General features: G+C 43.6%; 1 protein-coding gene across 1 annotated transcript; it reads left to right on the top strand.

The window, feature by feature from the left end:
* The first annotated feature begins 11,649 nt into the window (after positions 1 to 11,649).
* Positions 11,650 to 12,239, top strand: LOC147903600 (dirigent protein 20-like). Its single transcript, XM_087372952.1, has one exon. The coding sequence runs from the start codon at positions 11,675 to 11,677 to the stop codon at positions 12,236 to 12,238; it is 564 nt and encodes a 187-aa protein (XP_087229078.1). The 5' UTR covers positions 11,650 to 11,674; the 3' UTR covers position 12,239.
* The last annotated feature ends 2,516 nt before the right edge of the window (positions 12,240 to 14,755 follow it).

Here is a 14,755-nt window from a genome sequence, read left to right as displayed (position 1 = left end):
AAGGGAAGGAATAGTAGGAGGGGCCGCTTATGTTGTGCTGACTCGGGAGATGTAAACGAGTCAGCACACTCACATCCCTATAGGTCTCCACTTGGTCTTGAGACACTGTATCAGTCAGGTCCCTTGCCCTCTCCTACTCCCACTACTACTCCTCGCTCTGGAAGCGCTTGCATAGCTTCCACTCGCTTTGACTCTTCCACTACCATGAGCCCTCCTTACCCAGTTGAGGACCTTTCCTATCAAATTAAGAGATAATAGAAGATAGAAAGGGCAAAGCAATGATGGCCATCATGAGGTGGTTGATGAGCCACCACTTCAAGAGTGGCATTGCTACTGATTGGCGGTATCAAGATGACCAAAAGAAGCAGGCGGTCATCGATGAATTAAAACAAAAATACCCTAACCCGCCAAATTGGAAGTTCAATGAGAATTATATGCGAGAGCGCATGGGTTTGGTCTTGAAGCATCGTAGATCAACCTTGTGTACTTCCATCGCAAAGGGGATGGCTAAACCCAGCTGGCCAGACAAAGCTGATTGGAAGTTCTTCAAGAAGCAGAATAGGGACCATCCTGAAATATTCGAGGGTCAGAGGAGGGCTGTGAGTAGACGGCTGGATGCCATAGGTACTTCGCACTTTGGTGCAGGTGGATGGTTGGCATTCGAGGCAACCGTGGTAAGTCCACTTCTTCTCATTTAATGTATTGTTCTATTTGTTTTACTACATATTACATGCACTTTATCTAACTCTCGTAAATTGGATCCACAGCAAGCTGCGAAGTAGTAGTAGTAGTTTGCATATACTTCGCCATGTATATCATTTTGTATATCGGCTTGTTTGAGCAATTTTGTATCACCCTTTTTGAAAGGGTAATTTTGTAACAAACAATGTTGTATATCTTCGACATGTATATGCTTTTGTTGCTCGATCATTTCATTTGAGCGATTTTGTATCACCCTTTTCGCAAGGGAAATTTTGTAATAAAAAACTTTTTTTTGTAATTACCAAAAAAAAAAACATTAGTGGGGCAAAATAGGGCTTGCTCAGTGTTGCTATATAGCGACGTTTACTAGTGTCGCTATATAGCGATGTTTATTAGCGTCGCTATATAGCGACGCTTTATAGCGACCATTCTTTTCCGACACTTATAATGACGTTTGCACCCGAAGGATGTACAGCACTAGTGTAGGTCCTACTATGAATGCCAGAGGATGGGAAAAAGAATTCTTAAAATGGAGCCGAGAAATATTATGCTGGTTTATGATATTTTTGAGAGATGGGGAATAGATGTAGTTGGTCCTCTACCCAGAACTGCCAGAGGGAAATGTTATATGTTGACTGCAGTAAAGTACTTATCAAAATGGGTGGAGGTGAAGGCAGTAAAGAGAGTGGATAGAAAAGGGGTTGCTGATTTCGTATATGAGCACATATGTTGTAGATTTGGGATTCCCCTGGATCTACTTTCAGATAATAGAGGAGAAGTGATGGATCATTTCTGTCGTAAGTTGAATATTAATCATAAGTACATCACCTCATATTATCCTCAGTGCAATGGGATGAATGAGAATTTTCATGGAGATTTCAAATTAATGATGACTAAGATGATGGGAAGTCACACCAAAAACGGGGATTTGGAGATGAATCGAGTTTTGTGGGCATATAGGGTAGCAGTGAAGCACAACAGTCAATTCTCTCCATTTCATTTGGTGTATGGGAAAGAGGCAATACTACCACCAAATGTGGAAATACCAGCCTTGAAATTTTTAGTTGACAAAGGATATAGCCTGTAAACGGTTACAGGGAGAGATTATTGGCACTGCAGGTGATGTAGTGGCTTTTGAGCATTATGCTAGAGTGCAAATGTGGAGGCAAGAGTTGGAGAATGCAAAAATTAAGAATTTAAGGGAAATCAAAGATGGAGACTTGGTTCTTAGATACAATAGCAAACTAGATACTACATTTCATATTGCTTTTCAGACCAAGTGGGAAGGTCCATACATAGTGGCGAAGAAATTTGAAAATGGAACTTATCAACTAACTGATTTACATGGCAAAAAACATAAGAAGAGAGTCAATTGTATCCGGTTGAAGAAATACTTTGCATGGTTGATGGTAGCATTGAAAGAGGAAGATCGTGAAGATAATGAGCTATGGCAAAAGCAGTGGAAGTCAGTGCAGAGTGAAGAAGAAGAGAATCTAGATCTTTCATCTCTTTTTAGCTCACTGCTGGACATGAATGTCATAGCAGAAGAGAGCGTTGCTAGAGATGTGTGGATAAAATTGTAAATATGTTTCCCACTTTTTGCATGCTGATGAGTAGATACATAGCTATGCCAATAGCTAGTGGGTGGTGGCTTTGAGTTATGTCACTCTCATAAAAGACTCTATACTGATGTAGATATTTTCTTGAGATGGTAAATACTTTTGTAGGGACTCTTAGGAAAGGATGAGGAAAGTGTAGATGCACCAGGCATCCTAGTGCATGTAGAGTCCCTGTCTAACTGGTTTTGGGCCTCTTGGGATATTTTTATCTTTGGATGTGCCCTTTTGTGTTCCTCGATGAAGGTTTTTTTCACTGTGAGATCTTCCTATCAATGTGGAGTCCAGGTTTGTGAAATATATGTGCCCTGGGTGAGTGCCTATGACAAGTATGTGGGTTTGAGGAGGTTTGTCATTAGTGAAATTTGAAGTGGAGGTGATAGATTTGTGCCTTAATGGTACTAGTATTTCTTCAGTGTGTGGGTAGAGTGGTCTTAAAAAATATTGATATGGCTTTTTTTGAAAGAATGTAAGCCATGCATGCAAGCTTCGTTACGTGAGGGGTAAGAGGAGATTCTGGATGGACAACCAAGTCACGTACATGGAGATGTGATGCACAAGAGAGTCTTGGAAGGATACTGTGAGCTCAGTTGGGGAGGTGTCTCTATCATGGAAGCAAAAAGTATTGCAGAGCAGGGAGTCCAAGCAATCGGCTGAGGGAGCTATGGAGTGCTGGAGCTTGTAGGTGATGGGGGAAGGGAGAAATCATGGTAAGTTTGGAGGCTTATAAGGAGATGGGGGTGCAGTCATGAGCTATAGAAGATCGTATTCCATGAGATGGGTGGGCTGGAGAGTCTGGAGACAGAGGCTTGGAGGATTTCGTAAAGGCAGTGAAGGGCGATGAGTTTCTAGAGAGGGTGAATGCTACTATATGATATGGGAGCTTGGGCAACAGAAATGAGATCTCTATGATGTAGAGGAGAAGCCACAACACTAGAGGGCCTCTGGACTTGATCGTGGTCTTTACTAATGGGCTAGATGAGCTTTAGACATCACATGGTCTTTGTGAGCAGGAGCAAAGCTGTCGGATATCCCGTTGCATGAGAGATGATGGGCACTTGCTTGAGGCTTGAAGAACCTTGGACATTGCTACTATTATCATCATGAACGCTTGGATGATGGGTTGTGGGCGATAGGAGGTCATGGTCTCCAGATGCTCTGTGATGACAAGCTTGATTGTGCAGATGTGCTCACTGAAGTTGTAGAGATTGGTTGTGGCATCGTTTTTTATTACCCAGAGGCTCCTAGATGGTAGATGGTAGAGATGTAAATGCTATGTAGGCTGAAAAAATTTGGAGGAAGGTACATGAGCGCTCTCTATGTAGAAGAGCAGCTACAATGGCTCATGGATCCGACTGTGAGAGCTAGACGAGAGCTTGCGGATAGGGGTGGCATCCTTACTACACTAGAGCTTGGAGAACCATGGGTGACAGAAGGCAAGGTCAAGTGCTATTGTAGAGACCTTGGCTATGGGAACTTGGAGAAGCCATGAAGGGCTGTCATATTATGAAGAAGTCAAGGATAATAAGGATGGTGCAGAGGAGAAGCACAGAGGCTGGCTCGGGGGGGTCACTATGTATAAACCCTCTATATCACGTGCGTTCAAGGCCTATATTTAAAGTCCCTTATCTGTAAAAAATTTCATGAATAAAATGTACCCCTTTTCTATACAAATCTGTAAATTTTTTCCAAAACTATTTTAAATAGTCCCTTATGTATATTTATTTCTGTAAATTTTAGAAAAAAAAAAAATCCTTCTGTTGAACTCACGTGATAGGGTTACATATGATGAGTGACCCCCCCGAGGAGGCTGGTTAGTATTCATATAGCTTATAAGCATAGAGTAGCTTACAGGACATAGTTGTAGAGACCTTGGCCAATGGAATTGGAGAGATGACAAGCAGTAATGAGCTGGTCCAAGTGTTTGGCGAACCCACGGAGTTGTTCTTCAACATATGTTGCTGCATGATGATTTGAGTATTCTCCTACAGGTTGAGCGACAATAATTATATCCTACTTGCTGGACTTTGCACATGTTTGCATGTGAAGGAGGGCTAGCCGACCTAAACATGAACTGTTTGGGGCTTGTTGCTGCATGAATTTGCTGTTGGGTGCTTTCAACCAGTGCTTGGAAGCTGGATAACTGCATATATGGCTTGAAGAAGGCCTATTTGCTTGCTAGTGTATACCTATGTATTCTCAGGTGAAGAGTTCCATGAAGAGGTGAAGATAACTGCTGGTTGAGGTGTTGTATAGCTGCATATAATCTCCTACAGGATGGTGAATTGTATGTGGCTATTTGGGTGGTCATGTGATAGATTTTGAGGCTACATAGAGAGGCAGCTTGGTGACTTTTGATGTCTACAGATTCGTGGAAACTGCCATGTGCAGCTTGAGTTGACTATTTAGCAAGTTATTTTGAGGTGGTTTGTTCTTTTCAGTATTCCAAGAGTAGGCTTTTGGGTTTTGACAGAGTATGTGTTGAATGTAGAGGTGTGCAAAGACAAGGATTTTGAATGAATGCCTCTACCTTATGATTGTGTTTTTCAGTTGCTTTAAATATGGATGAGGGTGGCTATGAAGGCGGACTAGGCTCTATCTTTTTTGTTCATCCAACGTGTGTGTCGGAGCTCACGACAAAGAACGAGAACACAATTGTCACTCAAACAATAAAAAAGTCGAGATACGTCCAAAAAGGATCAGATGCATGATGGGAGTGTGCTAGAAATAGCATACATGCCAAGAAAATAACTATGAGCTTGTTGATCACGAAACCAATATATTTTTGGAGAAAAGCACTATGAGCGTGCCAATCATCCTGTTTCAAGATTTCGTGTAAATATAAGATCTTGTCTCAAGGTTTCGTGTCATAATGGTATCCAATATTAACCACGAACTCAAATAGCATTGACTTACCGATGATCAATGACCATGTGCAACACCAATGGTGGATACTGGTTCGGGCTCCTCCCCATACATCCACAAGTGGTGCATGATAATATGATGTTGATGTCATACTTCTCGCTTGCAATGAGTGCAATGACGATACAAACTCTCCGTAAGCCACTTTGTGTTTCTAGGCATTGGCGCATCATTTGATGAGCTTCCACTCATCCCCTCCATCTGCACACTTCTAAAATCACAACATGAGCTGCAAGGAAATCTATTAAGATCCAAAAAATAGCCACCCATGAGCTCCTTTTCTCTCTTCTCACAATAAGTGCCCTAAACTGTCGCTATATAGTGACGCTTTGCTCTATTCTGTCGCTATATAGCGACTCTTTTCTCTATTTCTTTGCTCTGTTTCTTTGCTCTATAGTGACACTTTTTGGATATAAGTGTCGCTATATAGTGACTGACCAGCATCGCTGGGAGGGGGCTTAAACTCGAAACCCCGTGCAACGATTTCTTTAGCATCTCTATTGTGAGAAAAGCAAAAATCTGTCCTCCCACCTTATATTCGATGACCTCGCTTTCCTCCCCTCTATTCTCCACTCCTCACCCCTACCCAGCCCCTCTCCTAACACTTGTGCTCCCTCTCCACCCTTCTCCCTCTTTGCTTGTGTGAAAAGAAGCTTTTCAAGAAGGTGAGTCTCTTTAAGCAATGTAAGTTCGTTTTTTGTGAGATTTTGTTTTATAAGTGTTGAAGCATCTTTCTCCTTGTATTCGTAAGGCTAAGTACTAGTTTTCATGCTTGATTTTCAGAGATTAAGGACAAAAAACGAGATTTTGTGAAAGAAAGAAGACTCACCTTTTCTCTTTTTGGTATAATTTCTCTTCCTCCTCTTTCTCCTTGTTTGTAGGCTTATCCTTTCTCCCTGTTTGTAGGCTTATGCTTGTCTCCTCAATCCCATCCCTTTGAGAAGTTGCTTCTCTAAACTCCTGCTTCCTCTAACTAGTTATTTGAAAAATGGTATGTTTCCTCTCTTTTGTAGGGCTAGTCCACAAAACACCGAGCGGGACTATTCCAGGTAAGAAAGTGCTTCCGCTTTTTTCCTTTTGTTATTTTTGTTATTTGCATCGGCCTGCAGCTAGCTACAGTGATGTGCGTAGGAACCTTCTCTTCCCCTCTCTTTCCCTATCCCCTCTTCTTTCCCTCTCTTACCCTCTTCCTTCTCTTCTTTTTCCCTCTTCTTCTTCCCCTCTTTCAATCTCTTTTGCCCTCTTCTTCTTCCCCCTCTTGCAATCTCTTTTTCCCTCCTTTCCTTCTCTTCTTTTTTCCCTCTTTCAATCTCTTTTCCCCTCTTCTTTTTTCCCCTCTTTCAATCTCTTTTTCTCTCCTTTCCTTCTCTTCTTTTTCCCCTCTTTCAATCTCTTTTCCCCTCTTCTTTTTCCCCCTCTTTCAATCTCTTTTTCTCTCCTTTCCTTCTCTTCTTTTTCCCCTCTTTCAATCTCTTTCCCCCTCTTCCTTCTCTTAAGTTTATGCTCTTTTCCCCTCTTCTTTTTCCCCTCTTTCATCCCTTCTTTCAATCTCTTTTCCCCTCTTCCAATCTCTTTTCCCCTCTTTGCCTATGCTTATTCTCCTTTCCTTCTCTTCTTTTTCCCCTCTTTCTTCACTTATGTTTATGCTCTTTTCCCCTCTTCTTTTTCCCCTCTTTCATCCCCTCTTTCAATCTCTTTTCCCCTCTTCCAATCTCTTTCCCCCTCTTTTCCCCTCTTTGCATATGCTTATGCTTATGCATGAGCATATGCTCATATGCTCATGTATTAGCACAAGCTTATGCTTTCTCTCTTTTTCTTTTATGCTCATATGCTCATGAATAAGCATAAGCATATGCTTTCTTTCCTTTTCTCTTATGCTTATGCTCTTTTCCCCTCTTCCTTCTCTTATGCTTATGCTTATGCATGAGCATATGTCTCCTTCTCCCTCTCCTTCTCCTCTTTTCCTCTTTTCCTCTCTCTTTTCCCCCCTCTTTCCCCTCTTTCAATCTCTTTTCATAAGCATATGTATTTGCCTATGCTTAAGCTTTCTCTCTTTTTCTTTTATGCTCATATGCTCATGCATAAGCATAAGCATATGCTTTCTTTCCTTATCTCTTATGCTTATGCTCTTTTTCCCTCTTCCTTCTCTTATGCTTATGCTTATGCATGAGCATATGTCTCCTTCTCCTTCTCCTTCTCCTTCTCTTATGCTTATGCATGTCCTTATCCTTCTCCTTCTCCTTTCCTTCTCTTCTTTTTCCCTCTTTTCCTCTTCTTTTCATAAGCCTATGCCTATGCCTATGCCTATGCTTATGCTTATGCTGATGCATGAGCATATGCTCATATGCTTATGCATAAGCATAAGCATATGCTTTCTCAATATATTCTCTTATGCTTTGTAAATGTATTCTAATATGCTTTCTCAATGTATTCTCTTGTTTTGGTTTTTTGTTTTCGTGTTTGTGTCTACGTTAGACATGGGATCACATCGCATGTCCGATGAGTACGAAAACCCTCGTAGGAGAAGACATCATGATCTCTATTCTCCACAGCACTTTGATTTCCTTCAGGTGACAACTCAGGGGGCCTACCCCTGTGACTACCCCTGGCCTGACTCCTCTCGAATGTAGCATTGGGACTACCCCTCAGGGAACTCCTTTACTAGCAGCCCATGGCTTTGTCGGGAGTCCCGACGAGTTTGTGGCACAGATGACCGATGAGAAGGTAGTGAGATTCCTCTCTCTGCTATCCCAGGGGACCTCAGCAATTTCCTCTCCTACACCAATGGCTGGACCTACTGTGGAAGCGCTCGCACAAACACAACTCGCTCTGACTCTGCCACTACCATGAGTCCTGCTTACCCGGTTGAGGACCTGTCCTATCAAATCACAACTGCTGGAGAGATAATAGAAGATACAAAGGGCACAGCAGTGATGGCCACCATGAGGCGGTCACCACTTTAGGGGCGGCATAGCTACTGATTGGATGTATTAAGATAACTAAAAGAAGCAGGCGGTCATCGATGAATTGAAAGCAAAATACCCTAACCCCCCAAATTGGAAGTTCAATAAGAATTACACGCGAGAGCGCATGGGTTTGGTCTTGAAGCATTGTAGATCAACCTTGCATACTTCCATCGCAAAGGGGAGGGCTAAACCCAGCTAGGCAGATAAAGATGATTGGAAGTTTTTCAAGAAGTAGAACAGGGACCATCTTGAAATGTTCGAGGGTCAAAGGAGGGTTGTGAGGAGATGGTTGGACACCATAGGTACTTCACACTTTGGTGCAAGCACATGGCTGGCATTTAAGGCAACCATGGTATGTCTACTTCTTCTCATTTAATGTATTGTTCTATTTGTTTTACTACATATTGCATGCACTTTATCTAACTCTCGTAAATTGGGTCCACAGCAAGATGCGATGGGTCACCTTCCTATAAACGCAGAGACGAGATGCGCATTTTGCGTAGGAAGAAATCCACGATTTATTGAGCAGGAGGCAATGGGAGTGACGGTTGATTGGGCTACCAAGCGCATCTATAGTTGCTTTGTGTTGTTGTGATCATATAATAGCCAATGTTAATGTAGGACACCTTAGAATTAATTTATTATACAACACCTAAGGAAGATTAATTATTATTATCTAATTGCTTCATTAAAAACATCTTTTTAAAAAACATAAAAAATCTCTCTTTTATATCTCTTTTATATTACATATTTATTATATTATAAATTTCTTATCTTAAAAACATATTATAATCGAACTATTATGATCATAAAATCATATTTAAAAATATTATCATAAAAACATAATAAATCTCTCTCTCTCTAACATAATAAATCTCTCTCTCTCTCTCTCTCTCTCTCTCTCTCTCTCTCTCTCTCTTTCCCCATCTCCCCACATTGAAAACACATTAAAAATAATATTTTTTATATTAAAAAATGCCTTATTACATATTAAAAATCTCTCTCTCTATTGAAAATATTATTACATACTACTAAAAACATAATAAAGACTCTCCATATTTTTTAAATATGTTTTGAGAGAGAGAGAGAGACATTGAAAGAGTGAACGTGCAGAGAGAGAAAGACATAGAGAGAGAATGTGGAGAGGGAGAGAGGGAGAGAGAGAGAGAGAGATGCTTTCAAATACTTGATGGGGGCGGGATGGATTTTGATGGTCATAGGGATGGAATTTGTTGACGAAAGGCCGTGGGCTACGACGTTGATGGACTTTGAGGTGTTCTTAGCTAGGGGGAGAGTCTGACGCGAAGGCGCTGAACGGAGTGAGCAGGAGCGGACGCTGACGCCGTCCAGCGAGGAGGCATTGTCAGCACGCACAGAGAGACGATGTCAGCAGAGCCGGAGGCGTCAGAGAGAAACGTGAATGGAGGCGGTGTCAGCAGAGGCAGAGGCAACGGAGCTGGACGGAGTGGGAAATTGGGAATGGAGAGGAAAAGACCAAACGCGATGGGGAGGGAGCTTTGGAGAGTGAGAGCATTGAAGGTGGTGGCGCGGGCGTTCAAAAAACCACCGCCATCTCTTCTCTTGCATATTAATCCGCCTTGGCCCGCGCAGTTTTTGGGTGCCATGTGGCATTTTATCTGGCCGAGGCCGTGAGCTGCCATGTGGAATTCTGTGCGCCATTTAGTTGTGCTCATGTAGTGCCTGTGCCACCTGGCTCTCTATCCAGTGACCCAAGCTTCGGAGCTGCTGACCAATCTAGTGGGGCAGCGCTGGGACACGTGGCGAGGTAGCCTCTACGCGGTCGTCAGAGCGTTTACTCCTCTGGCGTGCTGTTAGAGCTCTGTGTTGTTAGAGCTTAGACAAAGGGCTGCGCAATCCACGATGTGGTGCCCCTCTGCCCTGCAACTCACCCTGATGCCGCGTTCGCAAACCACCATGCAGTCTGCCCACTGACGCCGCCATGCCACATGGCACGTTGCACATGCCAGTTGCAGCCATGTGGCCACTCGTCGCGTGTCCTTGGTGTGTGTCTACCACTGTGGTGCTGTGCTCCCCCCAAAACTACCGTTTGCTACAGGTGAGGTTGTTACAGCGCTACCGCTGTCGCTGCCACGTGATCGTTTGCAGCCGCACACCCCCTAAACATTTACTACCCTTTGCTGAGGGTGAGGTTGTTGCATGCTGCCGCTGCCACGTGGCCATTTGCCTCGCGAACTGTGCGTCTGTCCCCCCGTGGCGCTCATGCGAGTTGTCTGTCCCTCTATCCCCCCACGCGCTCATCCCACGTGCTGCAATTCGCCTGCCATGTGGCCGATCTCTCCGCTTTGTTACATGTGTGCCCTTCGGCCAGCCAACGGGACTTGTGCGCGCCATGTTTGCCCTTTGCCAGTCTGCTGGCGGCTACCATGTCTGCCTCTGCCACGTAGGAAAACTGGATGCAGATGCCTTGGCCTAGGATCACGATTTGCCGCGCATAGCATCTGGATGTGTGCCACATCAGATTCTGATTGTCTCCATGTCTGGACCTTGTGCCAGCTAAGCTGCTCTACCGCGCTCTTCCCCCAACTGCACCCACGTTTCCTCCAACGGTTTACCTTCAGAGTCTGCCATAGTTAGGCGCATTTACTTCTACCCCTCTGCCTCATAGCTTTTGCGCCCCCGCTACAGTGTGCCATGTGGCACCTTTTTCAGTCTCTCACCGTGACAGTCTGCCCCGCCTCGAACTCCTGCCTTGTGGCATATTTTGAGTTCTCTCCTCGCCCCGAACCTCCTTCTCTTCCCCGAGCCTCTCTCCTTGACCCCCTCCCCACTATTCGTTTTGGGTAGTGGGGAGGCATGTGTGCGTAGCAGGGGAGGGGGAATGGCACCCCCTGTACTCGGTGCTCCTTTCCTCAGAATTCCAACACATCTCCTGAAGGCCGATCGATTGTAAGGGTGACATCGATAGGCAGGTCCACCGATTGAATTTTCTCAAATAGAAGATGGCAATATCTGACGGCTGGAGCCGATCGCGGACGTTGGCAGAGAGGTGGGGATGGGGGGGGTTTGCCAAAGTGCAAGGTTGAGAATTCGAAATCTCGTCACTAATCAAGACTTTTCAATGAAAGTAAACGGAGACTTTTCAATGCATATTGAAATCCTTTGCACATAATCTGCTGCGAAGATAGAGAACACAACACTGGCTCTTTAGAATCAGGGGTAATTTCCCCTGTATACGTTACGCGTAGAAGGTTCTTCTTCAGTCAATTGCGTAAATTAACCAACAAGCTGCGTGGAAACTTTCACGGCTTGAGCAACAACCTGCAGTCACGGTCGACACATTCACCCGCGTCTTTCTCTTTATAAAAGCAAGAAGAGGTTTTGGCCTCCTTACCCGAACTACATTAAGGCTTCCGCTAGCATACATCGCTCCAGCCTCCTAGTACGCTTCTCATTCTCTGCAACTCGCTGCTTCCTATATTTGCACTTATGGCCAACTCCAGCATCGCCTTCTTCCTCGGGCTCACCCTCGCCCTTTCAGCCCTCCTCAGCCCGCCTCATCAGCTGCTGGCCGCTGCCAAGACCGCCCACAAACCCCACTCCCTCGACTTCTACATGTACATAGCCGTGCAGAATAACACTTATCTCGACAACCCCGCCCCCTTCACTGCCATCCAGTCCGCCCAACCCGTCCAGGCCCAGAATTATTCCTTCGGGATCATTCATACCTTCGATAACCCCCTCACCTCCGCTGCTTCTCTCAACTCCACGCAATTGGGCCGCGTCCAGGGATTGTATGGGGACGCTGGCAAGGAGATCCTAACCCTTTTCCTCGTACAGACGTTCACCTTCGCCACCCCGCACTACAATGGCTCCCTTAGTCTAGTGGGCGTAGATGTTGCCACGGATGCTGTCAAGTATGCTCCCATCGTGGGTGGCACCGGGGACTTCGCCTACGCCCGTGGAGTGGCGAAACAAATACTCGTCTCTACTGCGACAATCGACAGCCAAACTGTCTCTTGGTTCCATTTCTTTATTGAATTGAAATACTAGGCAATTGTCGTCTGCGGCCACCTATCATTCTTGGCATGGCGTCTGCAAACGCGATCCCGCCGAGGGTATTAGATATTCTTTGATCAACGAGTTGATCCAGCCAACACTTGCAAGTAACGATTTTTTTTGTGGAATTTTGGAAAAATTAAAGATTATATTAAACAAATACCAAGAAATGTGATTACTGACCGAACGTGTCGAATCGGTTCGATCTCTTGATACAACGAATTCACCATACTACGTTTTTGCTTATCAATCGCAGCTCTCAAATCTCCCTTGAATCCCTTGAATCCCTTATATTTCAAAAGCTGCAACGCACGCAGGGAGGTCGCCTCTTTCAAGATATAAAATCAAGTGGAAAAGCAGAACCTACTGCCGTGCAGGTGTTCTTCATATTTTATTTACGCTCACACCAATATAGTCCAAGCCAATATTGTGAGTTCGGAAAAAGCCCTTCGATTTATGTGAGATTTAAAAAACAGAAGACCAAATCGAACAGATTTAATTATGCTGGCATCTAAGTTCAAGGAAACACCAAGCAAGCATTCTCCTCTGTTCAAAACGTCCAATTTGAAGTTAAAAACTTCATTTTCCAACATGTGACTTAGGGTCATCATCATCAGTTGACCCCGCCAAAACAAAGGGTAGTATTCGAAGAGGTTGTGCACATAAGCTAGCCGTCCTCTTCCCTTCCTACTTGTTCTACCTTCTTAGGTCTTACCTTCACGACACAATAACGTCGAATTTTAGGAAGTGTGTAGTAGTACCAATCAACTATCTCAGGGAACGAAAGTAATGGTAGAAGATGTGTGAGAGTCCAAGAGACAAAGATAAAAAAGTGATGGCCGCCTGATGATAATTCTAGGGCACTTTGGTTTGTCTGTAGAGGGTGGTACGGGCCCCACCACGCCGGAGATGAAATTTCAGTGCCGGAGGTGCATGAAACGCAGATGTTTCACATATGTGCAATGATTTTCAGTATATGTGCACAAGCTTGCACGTAGTCCAATGGTAGGAACGTCACATAAAAAACCAGAAGTGAACTGAAGCCCATTGATGTAATGCTCTCTAGAATATTTAGATTGAAAAAAGGAGTGCCCTATCACACCACCCAAAACCTAGCATTTTAGTGCACATTAAACCCAAGGACCTTGGCAACTCTAGTATGTCTAATGTTATGCCACTCTCTATCAAGTGGTTCTAGAAGAGAGGAGAAGTCACCCGAAACCCAACATTTTAGTGACGGATTCAACCCAAGGACCTTGGCAACTCTACTATGTCTAATGTTACTATGATCACAAGTCCGAAACAAATGTTGCGATGTTTCAAGCCAAGTGTGACATCCGCAACAAAGACCATCTAGTAGCCTCCTGTGCCTAGGTCTTTCACCAGTCATAGAGCTCCAACCAAAACTTAACTAGTCTATCATCGAGAGGAGCAAGAATAGATTCAGAAGCAATGCAATTTGGTGACCTAGCACCTGATATCCCTTATTCTGCAATGAGTGTTGATGCAAGGAGTAATTTCTATATAGAATTTCTAGCTAGAAATCTTGTGAAGGCTTGAGCTAAAAACAACCCAGTCTTTCTATCTATTATGATCAAGAGAGATGCATGGCCAATCAATAGCCAAAAGCGTCTTTGCATGGCATTCCACTATTTCTTCAGGCCCAAGGGAAGACCTATAAGAAAGACCCATTAAGTTTTCCCAAGCTCTAAGGTAGAGAAGACCTAGGATCCACCATTTCATGTGCCTAATCTCAACCATATTCTGGGATATACATTGTGTCTAGATAATATTCTCAAACTTTTAGTGAATTACGAGCCAGCCTGCACTGGCCATCTTATTTAAGTATAGTTCCTAAAGGAACTCCCAATGCATGATTATAGTGTGTGGTAGACCAACCAACTTGACTTTGGTATTAGTCTTAGAGAGAAGAAGATTATCACAATCAATTATTCAAATACTTCTCAGCTCTACAACAAGAGAGCTTTAAGAATATGTAGTCATGGATGATGACATTCCTAGGAATGACTAAGCATATCAAATCTTCAAGCTATAAGATGATTTGAAAGATCTAGAACTCTTACCCACCTCTATCTTTAGGAAGTAAGACAATTCTCCAACTTATGGTGGCATTGCACTTCCCATAAGGATAACCAAACCAAAAAGACCAAATGAAAGCTAGATTCAAATTTCTTTGAATGAGTTTTCTTACATGTGAGCCAAGGTAAATAAAATAGAATTAATGTAAGGACAATGAATATGCTTCCACCCAATAGTTTTCATCACATTTTCTCCAAGATCCATGTGAAAGGATGCATAGGAGTGACCTATTAGATATCCTAGGTATCTGCTAACCTTGCCAACATCTTTTGCATCTACAGCTCCAAGGAGAGTGTTTCATGTTAGAGCTATATATAACTCGCTCTAACTTGAACTAGGTCTCAGCTATATATGTGTAACTTGTGATCAATATGAAGGCATGATTACAAAGGTTTGAGGAGGTTGGACTAG

This window comes from Dipteris shenzhenensis, chromosome 3, assembly GCF_047967505.1.
Source record: "Dipteris shenzhenensis isolate YYH24624 ecotype China chromosome 3, Dip_SZ_1.0, whole genome shotgun sequence".
Lineage (NCBI taxonomy): Eukaryota > Viridiplantae > Streptophyta > Polypodiopsida > Gleicheniales > Dipteridaceae > Dipteris > Dipteris shenzhenensis.
Note: the sequence above shows the minus strand (reverse complement) of the source record. Positions and strands in the feature narration are given on the sequence as shown.

Bases quoted from the DNA above. Each gene is read 5' to 3' on its own strand.
- LOC147903600 (XM_087372952.1), top strand. From the start codon at position 11,675: ATGGCCAACTCCAGCATCGCCTTCTTCCTCGGGCTCACCCTCGCCCTT.